The sequence below is a fragment of the Rhincodon typus genome, unplaced genomic scaffold (genome assembly GCF_021869965.1).
Source record: "Rhincodon typus isolate 14 unplaced genomic scaffold, sRhiTyp1.1 hic_rhity00000847, whole genome shotgun sequence".
Lineage (NCBI taxonomy): Eukaryota > Metazoa > Chordata > Chondrichthyes > Orectolobiformes > Rhincodontidae > Rhincodon > Rhincodon typus.
The window spans coordinates 12,681-40,228 of record NW_025966485.1 but is presented as its reverse complement, the minus strand read 5'-3'; the positions used below and the strand labels follow the sequence as shown (position 1 = coordinate 40,228).

Sequence of the window (27,548 nt, the reverse complement as noted above, 5' to 3'; positions counted from 1 at the left end):
GCGTGGCCTGCGGTCTCCATCCAGCCCTGCACCTTGTTGTCGTGAATTCCTTTTTAGATGTTTGAGACTGTCCATATTGCATAGCAACTTCAGACCAGCTGTCATGGTCTGGTGTTGTGGCTGCCTCTGCTGGACCTTAGAGAGGAGGAAGTCCACCTCTGCACCATACTGTCCAGGACCTGCAGGTCCATGCCCACACAGCAGATTGTTGATTTACCCCTGCCTGCCATGTCAGGAATAGTGTAGAACAGTTCTAGATTGACTGACTGTGGTTCTCTAGGTGCATGATGGTGTCTTTAAAGATGGCACAGGTATGAGGGTTGCTGATGCATTCTGGAATTATGATGACTGGAGACTTCTTCCAAGAACAGTGTGTGGTAAAATAAGGCAGAAATTGGACATGGGGTCAGGGTAGATAGTTACTGGGGAAAGTTTAGTAAGATGAGGTGAGATCCTCCTTGGTGTCATAGTGCAAATCCCTCCAAAAATCTCATGTAATTTGGACCAAAAAGAGTAAGATTCAGCCCACAATTTTCCAGCAAGTGGAAGGGGGAGGTACCACCTGATTTACGCAAGATGTATCCAGTTTGGAAACCGATTTGATTTACAACTTATTTAGCCAAGTGCTGTCTTTGTAGATATGAAGGAGGAACTTTGAAGCAAGAGGCAATAAGAGGGTCTATTGTCCTGGAGGTGTAAGAAATTTTGACAGTAAAACAGGTTTCTAATTCTCACTTGTCCAATCTCTCACCAGAGTTTGGGTGTCTGATCATTAAAAGTGACCCAGTGACACATCATCTCGGATCTCTATCTGTTCTATTCTGTCTTTAAATAGTTACTGTTTTTCATAGATATTCACATTAGAGATTGCATTTTTGATGGAGCTGTTCATTCAAGGTACTTGCAACATCAACCCAAGATGGCAGAGCGATAGTTAAAGCATCATGACACCCTGAATCTTATAGATAGAAGTTCAGAGTACAAAAGCAAGTAAGTGATAATGAAGCTTTATAAAACAAGGATTCAGCCTCAGTAGATGTATTGTGAATAATTCTGGGAGAAAAATTTAGGAAGAATCTGAAGACATTGGAGAGAGTACAGGTATGATGGTCTTCAATTAAGTGGATTGATTAGTGAATCTGGGGGCCGCCTCTTGGAGAAGAGATTTGACAGACCTGCTCAAAATCATGTGGTTCTGGGCAGAGTAGAGAGAATCCATTCCCATTTGGGGCGGGGGGTGGGGGCGTGGAGAGTGGAAAGAGGAGGATCAAGAATCCAAGGATGCTGGTTAAGGCAATTGGCAAAAGAACCACTGGCAACACGTAGAAATCTATTTTTATGTAATAAGTGATTAGGATCTGGAATGTGCTCCTGTGTGTGTGGTGAAGGCACGCTCAGTCTTTGCTTTCAAAGAGAATTCTATATTTATTTGAAGAGGAAAAGACTAGCTGAGTATCTTTCGATACACTGGGCCAGATGTCTTCCTTGCACACTGTAATCTTCCTATGCTTCCATGATTCGAATTTTGATTCAACAGGAGTACAAACCTGCACTTTCAACCACAGAAGCCTGAGAACAGTAGCTTTCCTTTTCCAAAAACAAGTCATATATGGTCACATCCTAAGAAACAATAGAACTAAAGATGTGAAATTATAACTTCTCTCTTCCACACACAGTGCCAGACTGACAGAGATTATGCAGTTTTTTTTCCTGTTATTTCTGATCTCCAGTGCTGGCAATACTTGGCTTTTTAAAAAAAAAAATAACAGACTTTAGATGTCAAAGCCTATTTGTCAGTCTATTGTTTTTGACCCTAAATGTTTCATTAAACAGAGTGGAGTTTCATGTGATCAAGCTAGTTTGGGTGTCTGCATATCCAACTTCATTTGCTTTGCAGGTGTTGTTGTTGAATTCATGAAAATTAGTTGTCTTTGTTGGAAAAAAAAATCTTCAGTCCTGTCAGTACTAAAAATATTTAATTTAATTTAATTACAGGAATATAATTCTTGCATTTGCCACTACTCTGCGGCATGGTCTAATTCCAAATCTACTTGGTCATGGAATATGCGCTCGATACAATTGTAGAGATGCTGTCTGGTGGTGGCTGCAATGTATTCAGGATTACTGTTTGAAGGTTGAAAATGGATTGAAAATTCTCAAATGTCCTGTATCTCGACTTTATCCTACTGACCAGTCTCCAGCTCTTGACGTAGACGCTGTGGTAATTATTTTCTTCACCTTAACAATTTGCAGCTAAGTTCAATTATGGCACAAAGTACTTTCTTCTATGCTGACTGATCCTTGTAATTGCAAATGTTTTGTCCCCCTCTGCTGGTGTAGCATCAGTAGAATCAGAGTTGTACAGCACGGAAACAGAGCCTTCAGTCCAACTCGTCCATGCCGGCCAGAAATCCTAAATTAACCTAGTCCCATTTGCCAGAATTTCATCCATATCCCTGTAAACCCCTTCTATTCGTATACCCATCCAGATGCCTGTTAAATATTGTTATTGTACCAGCCTCCACCACTTCCTCTGGCAGATCGTTCTATACACATACCACAGTCTGAATGGAAAAAGTTGCCCCTTGGGTCCCTTTTTTAAATTTTTCTCCTCTCTCCTTTAAACCTATGCCCTCTAGTTTTGGTCTCTCCGCGTTCTGGGGAAAATACTTTGGCCATTCACTCTATCCTTGCTCCCCATGATTTTATAAACCTCTAGAAGGTCAACCCTCAGCATCTGACGCTCCAGGGAAAATAGTCTCAGCCTATTGAGCCTCTCCCTATAGCTCAAACACTCCAATCCTGGCAACATCCTCGTAAATCTTTTCTGAACCCTTTCAAGTTTAACATGTTTCCTACAATTGGGAGACCAGAATTGAAAGCAGTATTCCAAAAGTGGTCTAACCAATATCCTGTACAGCTGCAACGTGACCTCCCAACTCCTTTACTTAATGCACTGACCAATAAAGGCAGGCATACCAAACACCACCTTCACTAACCTAGATCCCTGCGACGCTACTTTCAAGGAACTGTGAACTTGCACTCCAAGGTCTCTTTGTTCAGCAACACTCCCCAGGACTTTACCATTAAGTGTATAAGTCCTGCCCTGATTTGCTTCTCCAAAATGCAGCACCTCACATTTATCTAAACTCCATCTGCCACTCCTTGGCCCATTGGCCCATCTCATCAAGATCCCGTTGGACTCTGAGGTAACCTTCTTGGCTGTCCTCTACACCTCCAATTTTGGTGTTATCTACAAACTTACTAACTGTACCTCCTATGTTCAGTACTTCAAAATATTTGTAAGACTTTAAAAGCTTCTCTAGATCATTCTGATTAGTATATTTTGATAGCACAGGCCTAATTAAAAGATTTCAATTAACCCCTTCAAACTGTGTGGTTCAATTGTTCCAAATTTGACACAGGTATCCCATTAGGCAAGGCTAGGACACTAAGTAATGAATTAGCATTACAATTTCCTACAGATTCAGCTCCCTATGGTTTAGTGTTTAAGTCCAGTTCTTGTCTTTGAATTTAATTTCAGACAGAGAAAAAGCTTGATTTAATTCACAAAAAATGATGGCTGAATAGAACTGTACAAAATGCTACCTATTTTTGCTTTCTGTTCAGTAGTCTTTCAACAGGTGTCTTTCAAACAACTGTGGTGATCTTGTGTTGTTGCTGTTGGTATAACAAAAGCTTGAAATATCTGTCTCCTTTCTCTCTCCTTCTTCCCCTAACAAATACAAAAAACTTAGAGGCACCAAAAGCTCAAATTTGTTCTGAGGAAGCCTTTTACTCTGTACAGAAATTGATAGCTTCTGTACTCATGAACCCCAAGAGCAAGACATAATCATTATGCAGCTTATGGTTATTGGCATATTACTGCCTTAAGACTCATTAAATATGGTTCACTACAACAACTTGCATTTGTGTAGCACATTTTAATGTGTCTCAAGGCATTTCAGAAATAAATCAATCTATGATATTGTTCCACATAGGGAAATATTCATGCAGTTAGCCAAAACTCCCTGGTTGAGGATGAAGGTTTTAAGGAATCTCAAAGAAGGAAAATGAGGGAGAGGGAGATTCCAAAGCTGTTGATGGATGTTAGGGAACTGGGAATAGTTTTGTTAGATGTCCCAAATGTACAGTTGAAAATTCATCTTGGATCAAATACAGCAGGTTACAAACTTTCTTGTTCAGTCTCGGACAGTTGCTAGGGGGAGGACGGAGTTGTGGCTAAGCTCCTGCTTATGTCACTTTTTTAAAAATATCTTGAGAAGAGAGAAAAATCTGGGGGCCAGGTCATAACTGCTGAGTTGGATTCATGAGGTAGTTGTGATGGAAGAAGGAAAAATCAATAGTTTGTGCATAATTTAAACGTTGTTAATAGTGTTGGAACTGGTAGGAATCTTCTCCCTGAACAGAGAAGAGCAGAGCAAGGATGGGGCCAAATTCTGCTTTGGCCTTTCTGCCTGCGTGGGGTGTAGTTTCAGAGCAGGGGGAGGAGAGCATGACCCAATGTGTTGTTTCTGTGACACCAATTCACAGTTCAGAAACTATTGCTGTCCATAATTTGACATTAAACCGGGATAAACAAGTTAGAAATTTATTTAGTGAGCAAATCTCTCCGGAAGAATAAAGTTTTGGCAAAGATCTGTAGCTCGGGTTGTGGGTGAGGTTGCTGACTTGCTTGCTGAGCTGGCTTGTTCTCATTCAGATATTTCGTCACCATGCTAGGTGACATCATTGGTGCAGCCTCCGATGAAGTGATGTTATTCTACTCCACTTAGAATTTATACTGTCCTGGTATGTTATGGTGAGTAGTGTCATTTCCAGTTTCGATCTGTATGGGTATTTTATAAATCCATATACAAACCCATACAGATCAAAAGCGGAAATGACACTACTCACCATAACATACCAGACAGTATATTTCCAAGCGGAGTAGAATAACATCACTTCATCGGAGGCTGCACTGATGATGTCACCTAGTATAGTGACGAAACATCTGAACGAGAACAAGCCAGCTCGGCAAGCAAGTCAACAACCCCTGTCTCAGGAAGAATTCTTCAGTTGATTGATTAGGTAAGAAGAAATACCTTTTAGTTACGCTAATCACACAGATCTCGGATCCCCAAAGGTGGCAATCTGGGTAGATGGGTGGGTGGGGCAGCACTGTTTGATTTTTTTTTTCAATAACTGCAAGTTCAAGTGCAAAAAAGCATAGAAGATCTGTAGGGACGTGGTTTTCTTCTGAACAGCAGGTAGTGACTAGTGGGGTGCTGCATGGATTAATACTAGGATCCCAGCTATTCAGAACATATGTTAACAATTTTAGATGAGGAAACTAAATGTAATATCTCAAAATTAGCAGATGACACAAAGCTGATTGGAAGGATGAGTTGCGAGGAGGATGCAGAGATATTGCAGTGTGATTTGGACAGTTTGAGTGGGTGTGCAAATGTATGGCAGATGAGTTAAATCTATTAGATAGCTGCAATGGAAGAAGGACACATCATAAGGGAAAATCAATAGATTGTGCATAGTATAATGTGTGAGGGGATCACTTTGGTAGCAAAAATAGGAAGGTAGGTTATTATTTGGCTGCAAATTGAGAGGGCAATATTCAATAAGACTTGAGTGTCTTTGTGCGCCAGTTGCTGAAAATAGAGTGCGGGTGTAGCAGACAGTAACGAAGACAAACTATGTTGGCCTTCATAGAGAGAGGATTCAAGGAGAGGGACAAGGATATCCTGCTGCAATTATACAAGACCTTGGTGAGGTATTATTGTGTGCAGTTTTGGTCTCCTTATCTGTGGAAGGATGCTCTTGCTGTAGGAGGAGTGCAGCTAAGGTTTACTAAATTGAGTCTTGGGATGGCAGAACTGAGAGAGGAGGAGAGATTGAGTTGGTTGGGATTATATTTACTCGACTTCGTAAGGATGAGGGGAAACCTCATAGAAACCTATAAAATTCTAACAGTACTGGACAGGGTTGATGCAGGAAGCATGCTCCTGATGTTGGTGGAATCCAGAACCAGGAGTCATAGGTTTATCTCTCTTACTTAAACTTTTAGCACTGATCTAAGGAGAAATTTCTTCAACCAGAGAGTGGCGGGCCTGTGGAATTCACTCCAAAGAAACTGGTTGTGTTTTCACAGAAAACATTGTGTTTTCGGGGAGGAGGTAGATATAGCCTTTTATGGCTAAAAGGATATGGGAAGAGGGAGGGATTAGGACATTGAGCTCAGTAATGAGCCATATGATGTTGAATAGTGGGACAAACTCAAGGGGTTGAAAGGCCTTTCCTGATCCTATTTTCTGTTTTTGTGTTTCTGATACTGTTCATTTGCCACTGGTGCAGAACTAGGCCTCTTGTATTTCGGGTATTTGTTTAAACCAGAGTCAGGAGTAAAAGTTTAACTAGAAATAATAAATGAATACTAATTTAAAATGTTTTTAAAAGAAAAAATAAACTTGTCTATAATATGTTTTGTGATATCATTCAAACCAGGAACAGCCCCTGTATGATGTCATTCAGGAGGTCATGCAGCGCCATATGGAAGGTGTACAGTATAGAGAAAGAAATGCTGGACCTCACATGGATTCACACATGAAAGATGAAGGTATTTCTGCTACATTTCCAATTCTTGCAAATAATATACTGTAAATAATTTGAGACATTACATGTAATGTGTTGGTTACTTCTGTTGAAGGTTTCAACGTTGCTATAGGGGTGAACCAAGAAACAGGCTTTGTTTTTGGAGGGCAGCGATACAACTGTGGCACTTGGATGGACAAAATGGGGGAGAGTGAAATAGCTCAAAATAAAGGAATTCCAGCTACACCAAGGTAAAAGTGTCCATAAAATGAGATTGAAGATATGGAACTTCAAATCAAGGACCAATTTTTTTTAAATGTTGTGTACTTTGTTTTCTGCAATCACTTTTGTGAAACTGCTGAACCAAAATTGTAAATATTAATAGAAATTAATTTTATCTTTGTATTTCTTAAATCTAATTTGATATTTAAAAACATCTGCACAGTGGTTAGTGCAAAATTGTGCTTGCAACTGTTACTAGTCGAGTCAATCTGCAATGGGGATAAAGTTGACTGACCTGCATGACCCTCGAGTTGCTTAATTTCCTTAGGTTAGCTCAGTTGTATTTTTTTCCTTCAGAAGCTGTTATAATCAGTAAATATCTTAGGATAGATACTTGACTGCAAGTATTTTTGAGAAGAGAAGAACAAACATGTGGTGCACTTTATTTTCTTTTTGTTCCACTCCTATTTCCTCAGAAACCCTCACCAAGCTTGCCCTCTCAGAGATCCATTCTCTACTTTCTCAAGCCTATTTACCACTAACTTCCTGACCCCCTAACGTCTGTACCAGACCCTGTTATCTGTTACTGCAAGCAATTTCCTCTTATGTACTGTTTCCTCTTTTTACCGTTATTCATTTACATACAATTTGAACATTATCCCTCTTCTCTCAAACTGTAGCTTCTCTAACCGCCCTTGACGTCGTCACTTCCAGATTCCTCCCATCTTTCCTGTCACTCCATATTTGAATCACTCCAAGTTTTTGCACCTAAACGGTCCTTAAAACCACAAATGTAATGTGACTCTGATAGACTCTAACTTCCTCATTCTGGAGTAGTCTGTGGCCTATGACACAGTTGAAAACACTAACCACCTTCAACCTCTCCCCTCTGTGGCCATAATAGAAACATTGCCCTTGCCTAATTTTATTCTTGTTCTGTAGGTCAGGAAAGATCTCCTGCAATAGTTTCACTTCACATTCCCACACCATTACTTCTGGAGCCCCCTAAGGATCTATCCTTGCTATTTCTCATCTACATGTTAGTAGTTGACATTGTTCAAAATCAGTGCCAGATTGCTCCAGTAAGCAGATGACATTCAGCTCTGCCTCTCCACCTCCAAGAAACATTCCCCTTTTGGTTTCCAGACAACCTGAACTGGATGCCAGACAGTTACCTTCCAATTTAACATCAGGAAACCTGGAGACATTAGCCTCAAACATCTCTCCAGGGTCGAGAATGCAGATCCAGAGGTTCCACAAATATGACCCAGGAGAAAATGCCCTGGAACATCAGATTTTCACTGAGAGTGGGTGTGGGTGAAAATGAAAACTTAAACACTGCTAGATGCAGAGTGGTGCTGGTGAAATGTCAGTCCTGATGCTCTGGCATTCTGTGAAGAAAAATACATAATAAAAATCAGCACTCACCTGCAAATTTTGCTTCCCCATACCCCAACACATCCCTCTTAGTCACTTTGGTAGCAAAAATAGGAAGGCAGGTTATTATTTGGAAGTGGGGAATGCTCAATAAGACCTGGGTGTCCACGTGCACAAGTTGCTGAAAGTAAGCATACAGGTTTAACTGGCAGTAAAGGAGGCAAACAGTCTGTTGCCTTTGCGGTGAGAGAATTTGAGTGCAGGAACAGGGATATCTTGCTGCAACTACACAGGACACCGGTGAGACCACACCTGGAATATTGTATGCAGTTTTGGTCTCCTGTGCAGATCGATGCTCTTGCTATCGAGAGAGGCAGTGAAGGTTTACCAAATTGATTCTTGGGATAGCAGGACTAACACATGAGAGATTGAATTGGTTAGAATTGTATCATTGAGGTTTAGAAGGATGGAGGGAAATGGGAACTGTGTGGAAACTTAAAATTTTAACAAGACAAGACAGGTTAGATGCAGGAATGACGTTCCTGATTCTGGTTGAGTCCGGAACGGGGTCATTGTTTAAGGATAAGGGGTCAGTCATTTAGGACTGAGTTGAGGAGAAATTTCTTCACCCAGAGAGTGGTGAGCCTGTAGAATTTGCAACCACAAAGTGGTTGAGGCCAAAATATTGTGTTTTCAAGAAGGAGGTAGATATAGCTCTTGTGTCTGAAGGGATAGGAAGTGGGATTAGGGTATTGATATAAGTCATCAGTCATGATCATATTGAATGGCAGAACAGACTTAAAGTTGAATGGTGTACTCCTACTCCTATCTTCTGTTTCTACGTTATCCCTCCCTTTCTGTCCCCTTTATAATCTTATACCAAGATAGTGGCAACTCATGCCAACCCATGCAAGCCACTAGCCACCACTTGCCCTAGACTGTCCATGCCACCTCTCCCAATAATCACCATGGATTGTCCTTTACACCCATTGTGAAATTGAACAACGTTCTTCTGTGCCTCTTGATAAATTTACCATATTGAGCAAGATACCTGTCAACAGCACAGTCTTGTGAAATTATTCTTCAAATGTACACAATAAATTGCTGTCTGAGGAGAAGTTCAAAGTGAACTAGCACTAAAACTAAGTGTCAATAAAAGCTGCCAAATGTTATTACTTTAGTTGGATTTCACAATTCTTTCTTGGGAAAAGCACCTGACATCATATCTGATCTGCCCTATCCTTGTTTGGAGCCATATATTACACAAATATCTCAAACGGTAGGATAACTAAGGGTGGCCAATAAAACAAATGTTCCCAAAGAGATCATCCTAACTTTGTTTTTTAAAGCAAATTGTAATGGGGATAAAAACACAAATTCCACAGCCTATCCCTTATCAAACACTGCTTAACTGACTCTGGCCTGTTATGTCAACCTGCTCCTCATTCCTTATCCAGCTGTGCTGTCAACCACTGAGAGACCCCACACTCTGGAATTTCTTCTAAAACCTCCCTTTCTCTCCACCTTTCTTTGCTGCTTTTTAAGATCACCTTCAAGACCTACCTCTTTAACAAAGCTTTAAATTATCCTTCAGAAACCTTCTCCTTTATTTCTGAAGCCTTTAGAAGAGGTAAGTTTTTAAAACATTACCACTATATAAATGCAAGTCTTAAGTTTTCTCCAATGATCTATCCTTCAGGGAAATATCTGATCCCATAAACTGACCAGCTGAAATGTTTTTACTTTGCAGAGATGGATCTGCTGTTGAAATAGTTGGCCTCAGTAAATCAACTATTCGCTGGTTGATGGAACTGAATAAAAAATCCCTGTTCCCTTACAATGGAGTGAAGGCATATAAAGATGGTGAGAAAGTTAATCTATATACATAGTTGCCATGATTTAATCAGACCACTTTGATTTTTTCCAGGAATTTAGAGAGAAAAATAATATCAAGGGATTTCAGTTATAGGGTGGTAAATGGAGTTGTTACAGACCGGCCATGATCCAGTAGAATGCTGGAATGTATTCGAGGGATTGAATGCAACAGTCATGTGCTATTATTCCTATGAATCTTGATCAGTTCCTAAAGTAGATTTATTTTATATTCTGAAGTATTTGCTACACATTACTATTAGTCCCTGACCTGAAATTTTTAAGTCGTATTATTCTGGATGTTTTAAAAATTATAGCATGACACAACATCGAGACATTTGACCCATTATCCCTGTGTCAGCTGTTTGATCGCACTATCCATTTATTCACACTTCCCTCCCCTTTTCCTTAAGCCAATAAATGTTTCTTCATTTTGGTGACTTATCCAATTCTTTCTTTTATCTATGGGACAATTGTTAATTTGAAACTACAACATTTCAGGCAGTGCATTTTAGAGCGCAGCAGTTTTGGCCTCCTTTTTGGAAAAAAAAGTTGTCACATTTTCTGTAATGAATCATCATGAATTGTCTATAAATTATTGCTTGGTAGCATGGGACTAGAATATTACTGAAAAAGTCATATTTATTGAAGCTTTTTATCTCGCATTCACAGGGATGATTTTTAGAAATACCAATTTAACGGAAAAGCTAACATAATAGAAGCATTAAATGGGAAATACACCAGTTATTGATGATTGGCACTTAACTGCAACATTGTAAATTTGCCTTGTTCAAAATTTAAAGTATTGTCAAGGCATTGTCCTGACAATATGTACAGTGAATGGCTGGCACCCATTTTGTTTGAGTTTAAACCCAAACTTAGCTGAAACTGTTACAAGTCAATAAAATGAGCTGGTTCATTGGTATTCTTGAAGACTGTCCTGTACAAGCTGGGTAGCTTTGGAAAAATGTGTATTTTGTTTTCAGTGGTAAATCTGTCTCTGGATGCCAACCCTTCTGTCACTGGTAACAGTTTCTGTTTATTTCATCAAAACTGTTCATGGTTTTGAGTATTTGTATTGTATGCCTTTTCTGCTTTAAGGACAATCCCATCTTCTCTCGTTTCTCTACATTACAGAACTCCCTCAGCATTGATACTAGTCTAGAAAATCTTGACCACACTACCTCCAAGACCTTCTCAAAGTGTCAAATCCAGATTTGTTCAGCTCTCCAGCTGGAGTCTCACTATTTGCTCTGTATAGTTTACTAATTACAGTTTACTACTCCCCTGATTTTTATATTGCTTCCTCTCTCAACAATGCTGAAGATCTCGTGCTTACCAGCTTTGAAACTTTGACCTTCATATTTATTTTGCACCTTTAACACTATAAACCATTACAAACTGCTTCACTAGAATATTATAAAACAAAATGTGGCATCAAGACACAAGAAATTGTGCCAGATGACCAAAGGGGAGAGCAATTTTTCTTTTTATTATTCACCTGTTGGACATGTGCATCACTGGCTGGCCAGCATTTGGCTGTGCCGAATTGCCCTTGAAGGTCGTGGTGAGTTGCCTCCTTGAACCGTTGCAGTCTTTACTATAGACCCACAATGCCGTTAGGGAGGGAATTCCAGGATTGTGAACTGGCAACATTGAAGGTGATATGTTTCCAAGTCAGGATGGTGAGTGACTTGGAAGGTAACTTGCAGTTGATGGTGTTCCCGTATATCTGCTGCCCTTGTCCTTCTAGATGGAAATGGTCATGGGTTTGGAAGATGCCGTCTAAGGATCTTTGGTGAATTTCTGCAGTGCATCATGTAGATGATAGATGCTGCAGCTACTGAGCATCAGTGGCAGAGGGCATGGATGCTTGTGGATGTGGTGCTAATCAAGCAAGCTGCTTTGTTCTGGATGGTATCATTTTCTTCGGTGTTGTTGGAGCTGCACTCACCCAGCCAAGTGGGGAGTATTCCATCACACTCCTGACTTGTGCCTTGTGAATGCTGGACACGCTGTGGGAAATTAGGGGATGAGTTACTCAATACAGCATTCTAACCTGGGACCTGCTGTTGTAGTGACTGCATTTACATGATGAGTCCAGTTGAGTTTCTGGTCAGTGGTAATTCCCATGCTGTTGATAGTGGGGGATTCCTTGCCGGTAACACCATTGAATGTCATGAGGCAGTGGTTAGGTTGTCTCTTATTGGAGATTGTCATAGCCTGGCATTTGTGTGACAAAAATGTTGATTGCCATTTGTCAGCCCAAACCTGGATATATTCCAAGTTTTGCTTAATTTGATGATGGACTGCTTCACTTTGAGGAGTCATGAATGGTGCTGAACATTGTGTAATCATTGGTGACAATCCCTACTTCTGAATTTACAATGGAGGGAAGATTGTTGCTGAAGCAGCTGGGAGGGTTTTGAGTCTGGTAAAGGAGAAAAGAGAAGTCAAGAAGAAAGATGCAGGCAAAATATTCTGGACCTTGGACCATAGGCAACTGATGGCACACAGCCACTGATGATGGAGTGATTTAAATCTGTAATGCTCAAGAGGCCAGAATTAGAGGAGGGCAGATATCTTTGTCCATTATTTAGCCTTAAGGTCCTCCTCTTAGGGTGAGGATGGGAAAGATAACATCATAAACTGTAAATGATTAAAGCCCAAGTAAATAACAATCGTAGAGGTCTACATTATGGAAAAAATACCCTTCGACCCATCGAGTCTGTTCTAGTCAAAAACTGCTACATAACTTTCAAATCCTATTTTCCAGCCTGGATCTCGCAAATGTAAATCTAAGTACTACTTAAATGTTATGAGGGTTTTTCCTGTACCACCCTTTATTGTCTGTAAGTTCCAGATTCCCAGCACCCTCTGGGTGAAAATATTTTCCCTCACATCGCCCCAAAACCTTTTGCCCCTTTACCTTAAAACTATGCCCTAGCCATTGATCCCCCCTTCAAGGGGAAAGGTTTCTTTCCTGCCTACTCTGTCTATGCGCCCTGTAATTTTATAGATCTCAATCATGTTAGCCAATTTCTCTTCAGAACTAAAACTCCCCAGTCCAGGCAACATTCTGGTAAATCTCTTCTGCAGTCTCTCCAGTGCAGACATATCCCTCCTATTATTGTGGATTCCAGAACTGCATACAATGCTCTAGCTGTGGCCTAACCGACTTCACATTTACTTACACTTTGTCTTCAGCCCCCACTGAAATCATTGTTCTCTTGCTACTGATCCTGCCTTCCTCTACTGAGTCAGTTTGTAATCCTTGGTATCTTGTTGAAATCTGAGTTGAGGTTTAGTCACCAAGTCTGTACACTCTCACCTGCCTCTGCCCTTTTGCTGCTGAAATCTTCATCTCTGACTTCGTCATCTTCAAGTTTGACAACTGAATCTCTTCTTCATGGCCTTCTGTCAAACACCCTTCATGAATTGCAATCTCTAATTCTTTGCTGCATATATTCTACCACACAATGAATTCTGCTCATCTTTGCTGTCTAATCTTGGCTACCAGTTCCTGTTCTAAAATTTAAAATTCTCAACTTTGTCTTTGCATCCCTCTATGAGCTTGCCCCATACGAACACTTCCTGCTGTAATCTTGTATTTTATCAAACATTTCATTCCTCCAATTTTCACTTTGTATCCTTTTCCAATCCCATTAGTGGCTGAGTTTCAGTGCAGAGGAACAAGTGGATTGTTTAGTCCCTTGAGCCTATTCTGTCATTCAATGAGATTGTACCTGATTTTGACATAATACCATATATCCTACTTTATCCCATTATCCCTCAAATTAATGAACAAAAATGTATCAATCTGTTCTAAATTTAACAATTGATTACCTCCTGTTTGCAGAAGCAAGTTTCAAACTTCTATAGCCCTGTTTCTGGACATTTTTCTCAGTTTCATTCTTAACAAATCTGTGAATAAAATAAAAAATACAATGTACCCTGGTCCAAGACTTGGCGAACAGAAATATTTTCTTCCTCTGTAACCTATCAGTTCTCTTCAATAGCTTAAACTGTAAATTGTCCCTGAACTTTTGCAGCCAGTGCGTATAATCCTAGTTTTTACACCTTACCTGTAATTTGGTGTAGTGAATCCTCCACCTGTTAAGAGTCTTTTCTATTTGTGTTCTTTTGAAATCTACACTATTGTTTTTGCCTCAAATGGCAGAATTGAAAATTACTTCTGATTATGCACAATTATTTTAACAGTCCATTTCATGTTAATGTTAGTCAAATCCAGTTAAACATTATAATCAGAAGAATGCATCAACGCATGGCTGTCTGTACGATAGTTACTTCAATTGTGAAAATTAATTATCATTCATGAATTTTTAAAATTTCACTCATTGAATGGCCTGGCCCAGCATTTATTGTTCTTGAGAAGGTGGTGACAAGCTGCATTCTTGAACCAGGTCAGAAGTCACACGACACCAGGTTTATAGTCCAACAAGTTTATTTGAAATCACAAGCTTTTGGAGTGTAGCCCCTTCCACTTAGCCCCTTCATCAGGTGATGCTCTGAAAGTTTCTGGTTTCAAATAAACCTGTTGGACCATAACCTGGTATTGTGAGAGTTCTGACTTTGTCCACCCCTGTCCAACACCAGCACCTCCATTTCTTGAATCACCACAGTCCATTTGCTGTAGGTAGACCCATAATACTATTGGAGAGGGAGTTCCAGGACTTTGACCTAATGACATTGAAGGAACAGCAATAAATTTTCAATTTAATATGCATCTGTTGCCCTTGGCCTTCTCGATGGTGCTATCCAAGGAGCCATGGTGAATTTCTGCAGTGCATCTTGTAGATGGTACACACTGCTGCTGCTGGGTGTTGGTGGTGAAGGTAGTGGATGTGGTGCCAATAAAGAGGGCTTCTTTGTTCTAGAAGGTGTCCGGCTCCTTGAGAGTTGTTGGAGCTACGCTCATCCAGTCAAGTGTCAGTCATAGCTGGAAATTTAGTCATGAGATGCACGCTTCATTAAATTATAGGGTTTGCAAAATAAGTTTTATTTTTTCCCAAACCTGCAAAATGGTTTAGTGAAATATATTGTACTCTACAGGAAAAGAAATATTTATAATGTATGAGGAGTGGAACGAAAAAATAATGGAGAACTTTGAAAAGAACTTCTTCGTTTCTGAAGATCCAGATGATCCCAATGAAAGGTCTCCCAACTTGGTCCACAAAAAAAACATTTACAAAGACAGCTTTGGTGCTTCCAGCCCATGGTGTGACTATCAACTAAGACCAAATTTCCCTATAGCTATGGTTGTGGTAAGTGATTGAATTTCACAGAATAAATTTCATTGCTTTTGCACAACACTTGAATCGAAAAATGTCAGTAAAGATGCTGCAATTTATGCACAGAAAATGCTGGACATATTCTGCAGGTCAGGTAGCATACGTGATGTGAGAAACTGAGTTAACATTTCAGGTCAGTGTGCTTGTGTTTCCCTCCCTGCAGATGCTGACTTTTGTGCAGAGTATTTGTAGCATTTTATTCTGAATTCATGCCATATTTTAAATCTTGATGGAGATTGGCTTATCATGTGAATTACCTACGTAAGTAGTTGATCGGTCATCATTTGTGTTATTAGTGCTAAATTCTGAGTTTGTTGCCATTGATTTTGCTGTTCCACTCAGTTGTGAGATCTCACAACACTCCTTTTTTTGAGTTATCTAAAATGATATGAACGCTTAAATAAAGCTTTGATTACTGTAATAAAATCAACTCCTTTCATTTTCAGGCCCCTGAGCTTTTTACCCCAGAAAAAGCATGGAAAGCTTTAAAAGTTGTAGAGGAGAAGCTGCTTGGACCCCTGGGATTGAAAACATTAGACCCAGAGTAAGTTAAATTGTTGCTAAAATTAGTCCTAGTTTCCAATCAAATGAATATTGTTAATGAAAACGAACAATTGCTGAAATGTATACTAGTAGCCATAAAGTACAGTTTTTACAAAAAGACATGACAGTACAAAATTGTTGAGATGTTTCTTTGGTAACCTGTTCATGGCTATCCATTTTCTGTGGTTACCCAACCTGGACTCCCTTCCTAATGGGTCTTAACAGAGATAGTAATATTTGTTTTCCTGTCTGGTTAGTGACCAAGTTTACTGTGGTGTATATGATAACTCTTTCGACAATGGCAACTTCAACGTATCAAGAGGCTATAACTACCACCAAGGACCGGTAATTATTTATACAATGTTTCATCACCTTCAATGTAATACTCTTTGTTGTATTATAACAAAATGGTATGTTTTATTTTTGTTTTCAGGAATGGCTGTGGCCTCTTGGTTATTTCCTACGTGCAAAGTTGCAATTTTCAAAAATGATGGACCAGGATTTGTATGAAGACACAAAATATTTAGTGAAGAATATTCTTTCTCGTCATTATGATTACTTGGAAAAGTAAGCCAGTAATTTTAAAATGGCTACATAATGCAAACTTCCTTGAAAAAATCTTTTATCTTGAGCAATATTACTCTAACATCCAGCTGTATATTAAATCATTTTGTAACTTAATCTGACTTGTATTTGTGTTTCAAAGGACAAATTTTGGTTATGTTGAAACTGTAGAAAAAGTTGGTTGGGCCACAGCCAGAGTATTATGTCCAGTTCTGGAGTTCATATTAGAATAGGGATGTAGTTGCACTGGAGACGGTGCAGAGGAGATATACGAGGCTGTTGCCTGGTCTAGAGAGTTCTAGGTATGTGGAGAGATTGACTGACAGACTGGAATTGTTTTCCTTGGATAAAAACCGAAAGAACTGTGGATACTATAAATCAGGAACAAAAACAGAAGTTGCTGGAAATGCTCAGCCAGTCTGGCAGCATCTGAAGAAAAAAAAAAATCAGAGTTTAATCAACTTTGATTTTTTTCGTCACAGATGCTGTCAGAGCCGCTGAACATTTTCAGCAACTTCTGTTTTTGTTCTTGTTCTTGTTTTCCTTGGATCTTAAAAAACTGAGGGGAACATGACTGAGATGTATAAAATTGAGGGTCATAGTTAGAGTAGAGAGAAAGGAACTTTCCTCCTTGGTGGAGGGATCAATGACCAGAGGCTTAGCCTTAAGGTAAGGGGCAGGAGATTTAGAGGAGATGTGAGGAACATTTTTTTCCAGCCAGTGTGTGGTGGGAATCTGGAACTTGCTGCCTGCGAGTATTTTAGAGACAAACCCCCATAACGTTTAAACAGTATTTAGATGTACACCTGCAGTGCCATGGTATGAAAAGCTATGAGCCAAATGCTGGGAAATGGGATTAGAATAAATGCTTATTTTTTATCATATAGATAGTGGGTCAAACGGCATTTTTCTGTGCTGTAGACCTCAATGACTCTAACTAGTGTTATAGATAAAGGGGAAACAGTGGATGTATTGTATTTAGATTTCATACAGCATTTGATAAAGTGCCGTGTCAAAGGTTGTTGAGGAAAATTGAAGCTCACGGTATAGTGGCAATTTCATATTGATGTGGATAGAAGACTGGCTGTGTAACAGAGTAGAGTGTAGGAATAAATGGGTCTTTTTCAGGATGGCTGGATGTCATGAGTGTTATGCCTCAATGGTCAGTGCTGGGGTCTGAACTCTTTGCAATTTATACACATTGCTAGGATGAAAGGACCCAGTGTATGATAACTAAATTTGCTGATAACAGGAAAGTTCTGAAGACAGGAAAGTGAGATATGAAGGGGACATAAGGAGTCTACAAAGGGATGTCGATAGGTTAAGTGAGTGGGCAAAGATCTGCCAAATGGAATACAATGTGAAAAAGTGTGAAATTGTCCATTTTGGTAGAAAGAATAAAAAGGAAGTATATCATCTAAATTGTGAGAGGTTACAGAGCTCCAAGATGCATAGAACATAGCACAGTACAGGCCCTTCGGCCCATGATGTTATGCTGAACTTTTACCCTAATCCTAAGGTATATCTAACCTCTACCCCTACTTTACACTATCATCCATATGCCTATCTAATAGCCGCTTAAATGCCCCTAATGAGGCCAACTCCACTACCCTCTCCAGCAATGCATTCCACGCCCCTACGACTCTCTGAATAAAGAACCTACCTCTGACGTCTCCCCTATATCTACCTCCACTCACTTTAAAACTATGCCCCCTCGTAATAGTTACCTCTGCCCTAGGAAAAAGTCTCTGGCTGTCCACTCTATCTATACCTCTGATCATTTTGTACACCTCTATCAAGTCACCTCTCATCCTTCGTCGTTCGAAAGAGAAAAGCCCTAGCGCTCTCAACCTTTCCTCGTAAGACCTTCCCTCTATTCCAGGCAACATCCTGGTAAATCACCTCTGCACCTTTTCCGACGCTTCCACATCTTTCCTGTAATGAGGCGACCAGAACTGGACACAATACTCCAGATGTGGCCGAACCAGGCTTCACGGCTCTTGAACTCAATCCCTCTATTAATGAAAGCTAACACACCATACGCCGCCTTAACAACTCTATCCACCTGGGTGGCAGCTTTCAGGGAACTGTGGACATGAACCCCAAGATCCCTCTGCTCCTCCACACTGCCAAGAATCTTTCCATTAACCCTGTATTCTGCTTTCAAGTTCGTCCTTCCAAAATTATTACCTAACACTTTTCAGGGTTAAACTCCATCTGCCACTTCTCAGCCCAGCTCTGCATACTATCAATGTCCCTTTGTAACCTAGAACAGCCCTCCGCACTATCCACAACTGACCCACCTTCGTATCATCCGCGAACTTACTAATCCACCCTTCCACTCCTTCATCCAAATCATTTACAAAAATCACAAATAGAAGAGGACCCAGGACAGATTCTTGTGGTACACCACTCGTAACTGAGCACCATGTTGAATATTTTCCGTCCACTACCACCCTTTGTCTTCTAAGGGTCAGCCAATTCTGAATCCAATTTGCCACATTTGCCACATTTCCCCCTATCCCATGCCTCCTTACCTTCTGTGTGAGCCTACCATGGGGAACCTTATCAAACGCCTTACTTAAATCCATGTTAGCGCATCCACTGCTCTACCTTCATCCACGTGTTTGATCACCTCTTCAAAGAATTCAGTAAGGTTTGTGAGGCATGATCTACCCCTCACAAATCCATGCTGACTATCACGAATCAAACCGTGCCTTTCCAAGTGATCATAAATCCTATCTCTCCGAGCCCTTTCCAATAATTTGCCCACCACTGACGTAAGACTAACTGGCTTGTAATTTCCAGGGTTATCCCTATTCCCTTTTTTGAACAAGGGAATGACGTTTGCCTCTCCAATCTTCTGGCACTATACCCATGGACAGTGAGGACAAAAAGATCATCGCCAAAGGCCCTACAATCTCTTCCCTCACTTCCCATAGAATCCTTGGATAAATCCCATCAGGCCCGGGGGACTTATCTATCTTCAACTTCCTCAAAATTCCTAGTACATCTTCCTTGCTAACATCGACCTCCTCTAGCCTATCAGTCTGACCTTCTCTACAACTAGGTCCCTCTCAGTTGTGAATACTGAAGAAAAGTATTCATTGAGGACCTCTGCTATTTCTTTAGGCTCCGAGAACAAACTCCCTTTACAATCCTTGATCGGCCCTACCCTTTCTCTGGTCATTCTCTTATTCCTCACGTACGTGTAAAAAGCCTTGGAGTTTTCCTTGATCCTATCTGCCAAGGTTTTCACATGCCCCCTTATAGCTCTCCTAAGCCCTTTCTTCAGCTCCTTCCTGGATTACTTGTATCCCTCTAGAGCCTTTTCCATTCCTGGTTTCCTAAACCTTATATAAGCATCCTTCTTCCTCTTAACCAGTCGTTCGATCTCTTTTGAGAACCAAGGCTCCCTCACTTGACCGCATCTTCCCTGCCTGCTAGGGACAAACACATCGAGCACACACAGTATGCATTCCTTAAACAATCTCCACATTTCAATAGTGCTCTTCCCTGACAGTTTCTGTTCCCATTTTATGTTACCCAGTTCTTCCCTAACAGAATTGTAATTACCCTCCCCCAATTATAAACCTTGCCCTGCTGTATGTACCTATCCTTTTCCATGACTATTGTAAAAGTAACAGAGTTATGATCGCTACGGCCAAAATGCTCTCCTACCAACAGGTCTAACACTTGGCCCGGTTCATTGCCAAGCACCAAATCCAAAGTGGCCTCTCCTCATGTTGATCTATCCATGTACTGTGTCAGGAATCCTTCCTGGACGCACTGGACAAAATCCGCTCCAGCTAAACTATTGTAACTAAAAAGTTTCCAATCAATATTTGGAAAGTTGAAGTCACCCATGACTACAACCCTGTGACTTCTGCACCTTTCCAGTATCTGCCTCCCAATCTGCTCCTCCACTTCTCTGCAACTATTAGGGGGTCTGTTTTTAAAAAAAAAAACCAACAACGTGACTGCTCCTTTCTTGTTCCTGATCTCAACCCAAACTGACTCTGTAGACATATCATTCTCGAACTGCCTTTCAGTAGTGCTATACTAGCCCTGACTAGCAATGCCACTCCCCTGCCTCTTTTTCCACACTCCCTATTTCTTTTAAAGCATCTAAATCCCAGAATTTCCAACAACCATTCCTGTCCCCGAGTTACCCAAGTTTCTGTGATAGCCAGAGAGCTCTGGGTGTCCTAGTGCATGAATCGCAGAAGGTTAATATTCAGGTACAGCAAATAATCAGGAAAACTAATAGTGTTATGTTTTATTGTGAGCAGAATTGAATGCAAGAGTAGGGATGTTATGCTTCAGTTGTACAGGACACTGGTCAGACTGCATCTGGAATACTGGTTACTGTACTTATGGACAGATGTTAAAGCATTGGAAGCAGTTCATAGAAGGTTTAGTAGACTAATACCTGGAATGAACAGCTTGCCTTATGAAGAAAGCCTAGGGAGGCTTGGCCTGTATCTTCTGGAGTTTAGAAGAGTCAGAGGTGACTTAATTGAAACATACAAGATCCTGAGGGGACTTAACCAGGTGGATGTCAAAAGGATATTTCCTCTTGGAGAATCGAGAATCATAGTTTAAAAACAAGAGGTCACCCATTTAAGACCAAGATGAAAAAGCATTTTTTTTTCTGGGGTTTTTGAGTCTCTGGAATTCTCTTTTTCAAAAGGCATTGAATTCAGAATCTTTAAATATTTTTAAGGCAAGGGCAAATTTTTGATTGCCATGGGGATGAAACCTTATCGATATGAAAATAATGTACAGGTCAGGTTAAAATCTGATCAGCTATTACTGAATGTCAGTGCAGGCCGAAAGGGCAGAGTGGTCTACTCTTAGTTTTTGTTTGAATCCTTGTAACTCATACAGTAATCATAATTTGCCAACTGATTGATAACCCAACATGACGTGTTTAGATATGACCTATTTTGGCACACTTTTGCTTAAAGTTTTAAAACAGCTGTTGGCCATGTCATTCTCTCAAAAAAATAGATTAAAGAAAATCTAATTCTATCAGTTGCAGTCTTCATATTTACTGTTTTGTTTTATTTCCCATTTTGCAGATCTCCCTGGAAGGGTCTTCCAGAGCTTACAAATGAAAATGGAGGGTACTGTCCGTTTAGCTGTGAAACTCAAGCCTGGTCACTAGCTACCATCCTAGAAGTACTATATGAGCTGTGAAGTGCAGTATTTTTTCCCTTGACGATTGCAATACATGAGCTAAAGGTGTTCCTTTTGTGTCCCTCCATAGTATTTAATACCATTTGCCATTTTAATGTACAGTTTGTGATCCAATTAAAAGCAGTTGATCACATCAGTGGGACAGGACAGTTGTGACGTGAAGTGTTATGTAATCTCATATCCTTTATTGTGCTTAAGTGATTAGTATAAAAGTGTTTTAAATTCATGATCTAATGTGGCTGTGAGATTAACTGACGTGAGTATTTCTGCTTCTTTGGCTATTAGCAATATTTGCACTGATCTGAAACTTGCTGTAAAATGTTATGACCCAACAGTGCATAAGTCTGAACTTCGAGCTTGATGTTTGAAAAGCTGATAACAGCTTAAAAAGAACGCACTGTGCAAAATCACAATTTGAACCTCATTGTAGCTATCACCATTTATTGTGCTTAACAGCCAAGATGCATTAATCTAAATTAAACATTACAAACTAATTGGAAAGTTAGAATTTTGTAGCAATATTTAAGCACTTTCCAAAATGTTTTGGTTGAGTAGCAATAATAAGGTAATGTGTCAGTGAAACATTATCTTGCATTTTACTGTGCTCAAGCTTATTTTAAGCCCAATGGAATGAAAATAATTTTAAGCACTTGCATGATATTTGCACATTTAGAACTGTACGATTAAATTTTAATACTTTGTGCTTAATGGAGTGGGAACTGGGTGTGTGATATATTCAAAATGTTGATGGTACTGTTCGTCTTAACTTCTCAGTATTGAGATTGTGATAGAGTATAGGTACATAACCATACTATATATGCATGTATTTTTGTATCCAATTAAGGTGGAAAATTGAAAACACCAATGTCTATGATTATCTGTAGCTAATTTCAGTAATTCTAAGAATGTCAGCAAATGAGATAGTAGATTTACTTTCAGTTTCTGAAAGCTGCGTAATGAGGTGTTCCATGCTGTTCATCTCAAGTACTGTTGTCAAAACCAGAATTGACTACTTTAGTGTGTTACCATGTGCACAGTCTAGGTTTGCCTCTTGATTTAATAAGTACTTGTACTGGACCATGATGTGGAGGTGCTGGTGTTAGACTGGCGTGGACAAAGTCAAAAATCACGTGACACCAAGTTATAGTCCAACAGGTTTATTTGAAATCACAAGCAGCCTCTTCATCAGGTGGAGTGAGAGGAGAGCACACAGCACAGATTCTATAGGCAGACAAATCAAAGCATCATATAACTGGTGTGAGTGGAGTGAACAAACTTAAAATGGCTGACTGTCTGCCTCCTGTTGAATCTTTAATCATTCATACATTCCTGCATTGTAGAAATTGCAGAAGCAGGGTAAGGAGAACTCTGTTAGAAAGGAGACACCAGTTTCGATTTAAGATGCAAATTCCAGAATCTGTTTCAAGTCACTGCCCTGAGAATAATTAAAGGTTTCATCATTGTCTGCCTAACTTTCCAAACTTCAAACAAGTTTCTTGAATGAAATGGAAAGTATCTGCAAATAAACAAACATGGATGAAATGATTCACCGTACAGGTTTGTGTTTGTTTTTGCGTTCAAGAAACACACAATTCGTTGTCAGTCAGTAAGTGTGGTATTTTATAAATTCCTGCTTTTGGAATAAAACCAGCCTGACTCCAGATTAAAACTCTGAAGACAGATTCTGAACAAGGCCTCACACCTACAATTCAGTGTGTGACCTGAGATGTTACCTTTTATATATTCCTATCACTCTGTCTGTTTGAAGTTTGGAAAGTTAGGCAGACACTGATGGAAACCTTTAATTATCTCCGGGCAGAGACTTGAAACAGATTCTGGAATTTGCATCTTAATCGAAACTTGCATTTCCTTTTTAGCAGAGTTCTCCATATCCTGCTTCTGCAATTTCTAGAATGCATGAATGTATGAAAGATTAAAGATTCAACAGGAGGCAGTCAGTCAGCCATTTTAGGTTTGTTCACTCCACTCACCCCAGTTGTATGATCCTTTGATCTCTCTGCCGATTAACTCTCTGTCTATGTTTTCTCCTCTCTCACTGCACCTGATGAGGGGGCTGTGCTCCAAAAGCTTGTGATTTCAAATAAACCTGTTGGTTTATAACCCGGTATCATGTGATTTTTGACTTTGTACTGGACCAGGCAAAGAATGACAGGTAAACTGATTGGAGGATAAGATCACGGTGCAAATACCTCAACTTTTCTATCTTCATTCCTAAGTATAGTACATAATGTACATTATTCACTAAAACCTTCCAAATAATGAAGAAATTAGCCAAACAATCGTTTGAAAATGGTGCCACTTTTCATCTAGAATTTGGGGAAGGTTAAATTTCGAATATAGCAATGGTTTCTGCAGCTTTTTTTGTATTGAGGAGGGATGGCTATAAAACCAACAGAATATGACATTGTCTGCAGATATAAGCAAATATTAAAAACTCATTCAGACTACGCAGTTTGTGCCTGTGTGGTTTATTTCACAATCTTGATAGTCTTTCAATGTGTTTGTTAATTTGCATAATATATTATGTCTTTTTCACAATGCTCCATTATTTAGTTATTTGAAATTAAATACCTCCCTTGTCCAGTATCTGCAACCTTCTTGTTTACTAAAGTGGTGATTATTGCATTATGAATTCAAAAGTGAAGATAAATGTTAATGACAACACATGGCAATAGTTCTACAGCACTGGTGTTCTATGTTTGGAAAGATAAAGAACAATACAGCACAGGAACAGTCCCTTCAGTCTGCAAAGGTTGCAGCACATGCCAGGCACTTATCATTATCTGTGTTAAAAAAAAACTTGCCTCTCATCTCCTGTAAACTTAGTCGTTTTCACCTTAAACATATGATCCCCAGTAATTGACATTTCTACTCTGGGTGGAAGATTCTGACTATCCATGCCTGTCTTAATTCTGTACACTTGTATCAGGTTGCCCCTCATTCTTCGCGTTCAAGTGAAAACAAACCATGTTTGTCCAGTCTCTCCTCATAGCTAATATATTTCAAACCAGGCAACATGTGATAAACCATTCTGTATCCTATCCAAAGCTTTCACATCCCTTCTTATAATCTGGTGACCAGAACTATACACATTATTCCAAGTGAGGCCAAACTGAAGTTCTACATAGCTACAATATGACTTGCCAATTTTCAGACTGTGTCCTGACCAATGAAGGCAAACGTACTGTATGCCCTCTTGACTACCTTTATTTGTGTGTTTTTCCATGTGGTCAAGGTTGTGGGTTTGGAGGGTGCTGCCAGGAACATTTTAATTGCCGGTGTTTAAGATGCTGGATGGGGTGCTGATCAAGTGGGCTGCCTTATCTTAGATGGTGTTAAGCTTCTTAAGAGTTTGCCACACTTAACTAGGGACATGGGAAGCATTCTATCCCTTGTTCTTAGTAGCCACAGTATTTCTGGGGATGGACAAGTTGAGTTTCTGGTCAATGGTACCCCTCGGGATGAAGGTGGAATGAGATTCAGTGATGGCCTCAAAAGGAGATGATCAGATTCTCCCTGAATAGTAATTGCCCAACACCTGTGCAGCACAAATGTCCTGGCAACTTAACCAAAAGTTGTCAAGTTTTTTTTCTATATGGACATGGGCTGCTTCAATGTCTGGGAGTTGTGAATGGTACTGAACATTATTCAGTCATTTGTGAGCATTCGGATTGTCTGAACGTATGATTGAGGATGGGTGATTGATGAAGCTGCTGAAGATGGTTGGCCTAGGACACTACCCTGAGCAATTCCTGCATCGGCATCCAGCAGCTGAGATGATTGGCCTCCAACAACCAGCACCACTTGCCTTTGTACTAAGTGTGACTCCAGTGAATTGGTTCCCTCTGATTCTCATTAACGAATTTTGTTAGGGCTCTTTGGCCTAATTAGGCTTCTGTCCAAATAAGACATTGATCTTAAGGAATGCCCGATAAAGGTCTTAGATTTGAGTGAGGTGCTTTTCCGTATTTACAGTTGTCTTGAAGTTCCAGTGCTACCACTCAGTTTCCATGCGGCAATTGCAATTCAGCTCCAAGATTTAGATTTATTCTTGGTCTACAGGCCAGTTTGGAATAGTTGTATCATTGGAGTCATCTACTATAGAAAATAGTTTCATTTAAAGTGTTTGTGGCATTTGCCTGATTGCCACTGCTAGCATTTCATATCAGAATGTGGCACAGGGTAAGAGTTCTTTGAACTAGTACATTCATTTGGTTAAATAATGTCTAGGACCTGTCAAATTTACTAGCTGAAGATAAAGCGAGCTGAACAAGATGGTATAGGAAGTCAGTTGAATGTTGCTTCTGTTAGCATTGTTTTGCTTTAATTTCTCTAAGTTATTAGGACTGGAAATCCTGTTAAATGACTGAAGATTTTTTTTTTAAGCATTGTATACTGCAGTACTTTGCCAATCCAATTGGTGGCGGTGTTTTTGTTTTTGCAAGCTATCCCTCTCTGACATGAAGCTTCTCCCAACCTTCCAACTTGTGGCGTCTTCCTATGCCATAGCACTGTCCAAGATCTGAGCCACTGCTGTCCAACAGCATCCCCACTATCCATAGCAAGGCTGAGCAGACCACCATTGCCCTGGGGAGATGAGAGTGGCCACAACTAACCTGGGCAGTGCTTCCTTTCCTGGCTGCACTCGGTAGTCACCCCTCTACCCCCAGGTTGGTGATCAGAACCACAGGACCCCACAACAGACTGAGACAGCAGCCAGCAAGAAGAGGTGTGCAGTCCTGTAAACATCAGCAGCCAGAATCCCAACAGATGGCCCAGGACTCCACAAGCATACCCCTTCCCTAACTCCCCCCAAAAAAACTCCAGGGAGTGGTGCCGCCCCCTCCTCCTTGGAAGGTCCAGCAGGTACTAGAAATAAGATAGAATATTTTAATGTTTTAAAATTTTAATAGTGTTGCAGAACAGAGAGGCCTAGGGGTTCAGGTACGTAATTCTTTAAAGTTTGTGTCACGTAGATATGTTGGTTAAGAAGACATTTAGCACTCTTGTCTTCAATGCTTTGACATCTTTCAGATCTTTGAGTATAAGAGTTGGGAAGTCATGCTGAGGTTGTACAGGACATTGGTGAGCCCTCTTCTGGAGTACTGTGTCCAGTTCTGGCCTCCCTGTTATAGGAAAGATATTATTAAGCTGGAGGGGGTTTGGAGGAGATTTACCAGGACATTGGCAGGGAATGGAAGGCTTGAGTTATAAGGAGAGGCTGGATAAGCTGGGATTTTTGTCACTGAAGTTTAGAAGGTTGAGAGGTGACTTTCTAGAGGTTAATAGAATCATGAGGGGTATAAATAAGTTGAATGGGCATGTCATTTCCTGAGGGTGGGGGACTTCAAGACTAGGGAGCATATTTTTTAGGTTGAGAGGAGAAAGATTTTTTTAAAAAAAAAACAAAAAATGAGGGGCAGGTTTTTTTGCATAGTGGTTCACGTGTGGAATGAACTTGCAAAGGAAATGGTGGATGTGGGTATAGTTAAAGTTTAAAAGACATTCGGATTAGTACATCAATATGAAATATTTGGAGGGATGTGGCCCAAGCACAGACAAGTGGGACTAGTTTAGTTTGGGGCTCTGGTCGGCATGGACTAGTTGGTCTGTTTCCGTGCCCTATGATTGTATGATTACTTAATTTACCAATTATCAGGCATTAAACATTTAAAGTAGTTTTTTCAACTTGTGGGCTATAGGTGTCATGTTTGTTCTTCTGTTAAAGAAGCCCCTGCAGAACATGTATACAGTTTTAACATCAATTCCAATGGAAATTGGAATTCAATTGAAGTCTTTTCATGTAAGTCCTTTTTAAGGAAAGCAATC

General features: G+C 40.1%; 1 protein-coding gene across 1 annotated transcript; it reads left to right on the top strand.

Annotated features, from left to right (window-relative positions):
- Positions 1–1,995: 1,995 nt before the first annotated feature.
- On the top strand, positions 1,996–24,166 carry aglb (amylo-alpha-1, 6-glucosidase, 4-alpha-glucanotransferase b; the record flags this gene model as incomplete). Its single annotated transcript, XM_048592229.1, has 9 exons — positions 1,996–2,221; positions 6,520–6,631; positions 6,722–6,857; positions 9,956–10,068; positions 15,151–15,362; positions 15,836–15,933; positions 16,190–16,277; positions 16,366–16,499; positions 21,581–24,166. Coding segments are annotated over 9 exons (1,237 nt in total), but the record flags the coding sequence as incomplete, so codon positions are not given.
- Between the last annotated feature and the right edge of the window lie 3,382 nt (positions 24,167–27,548).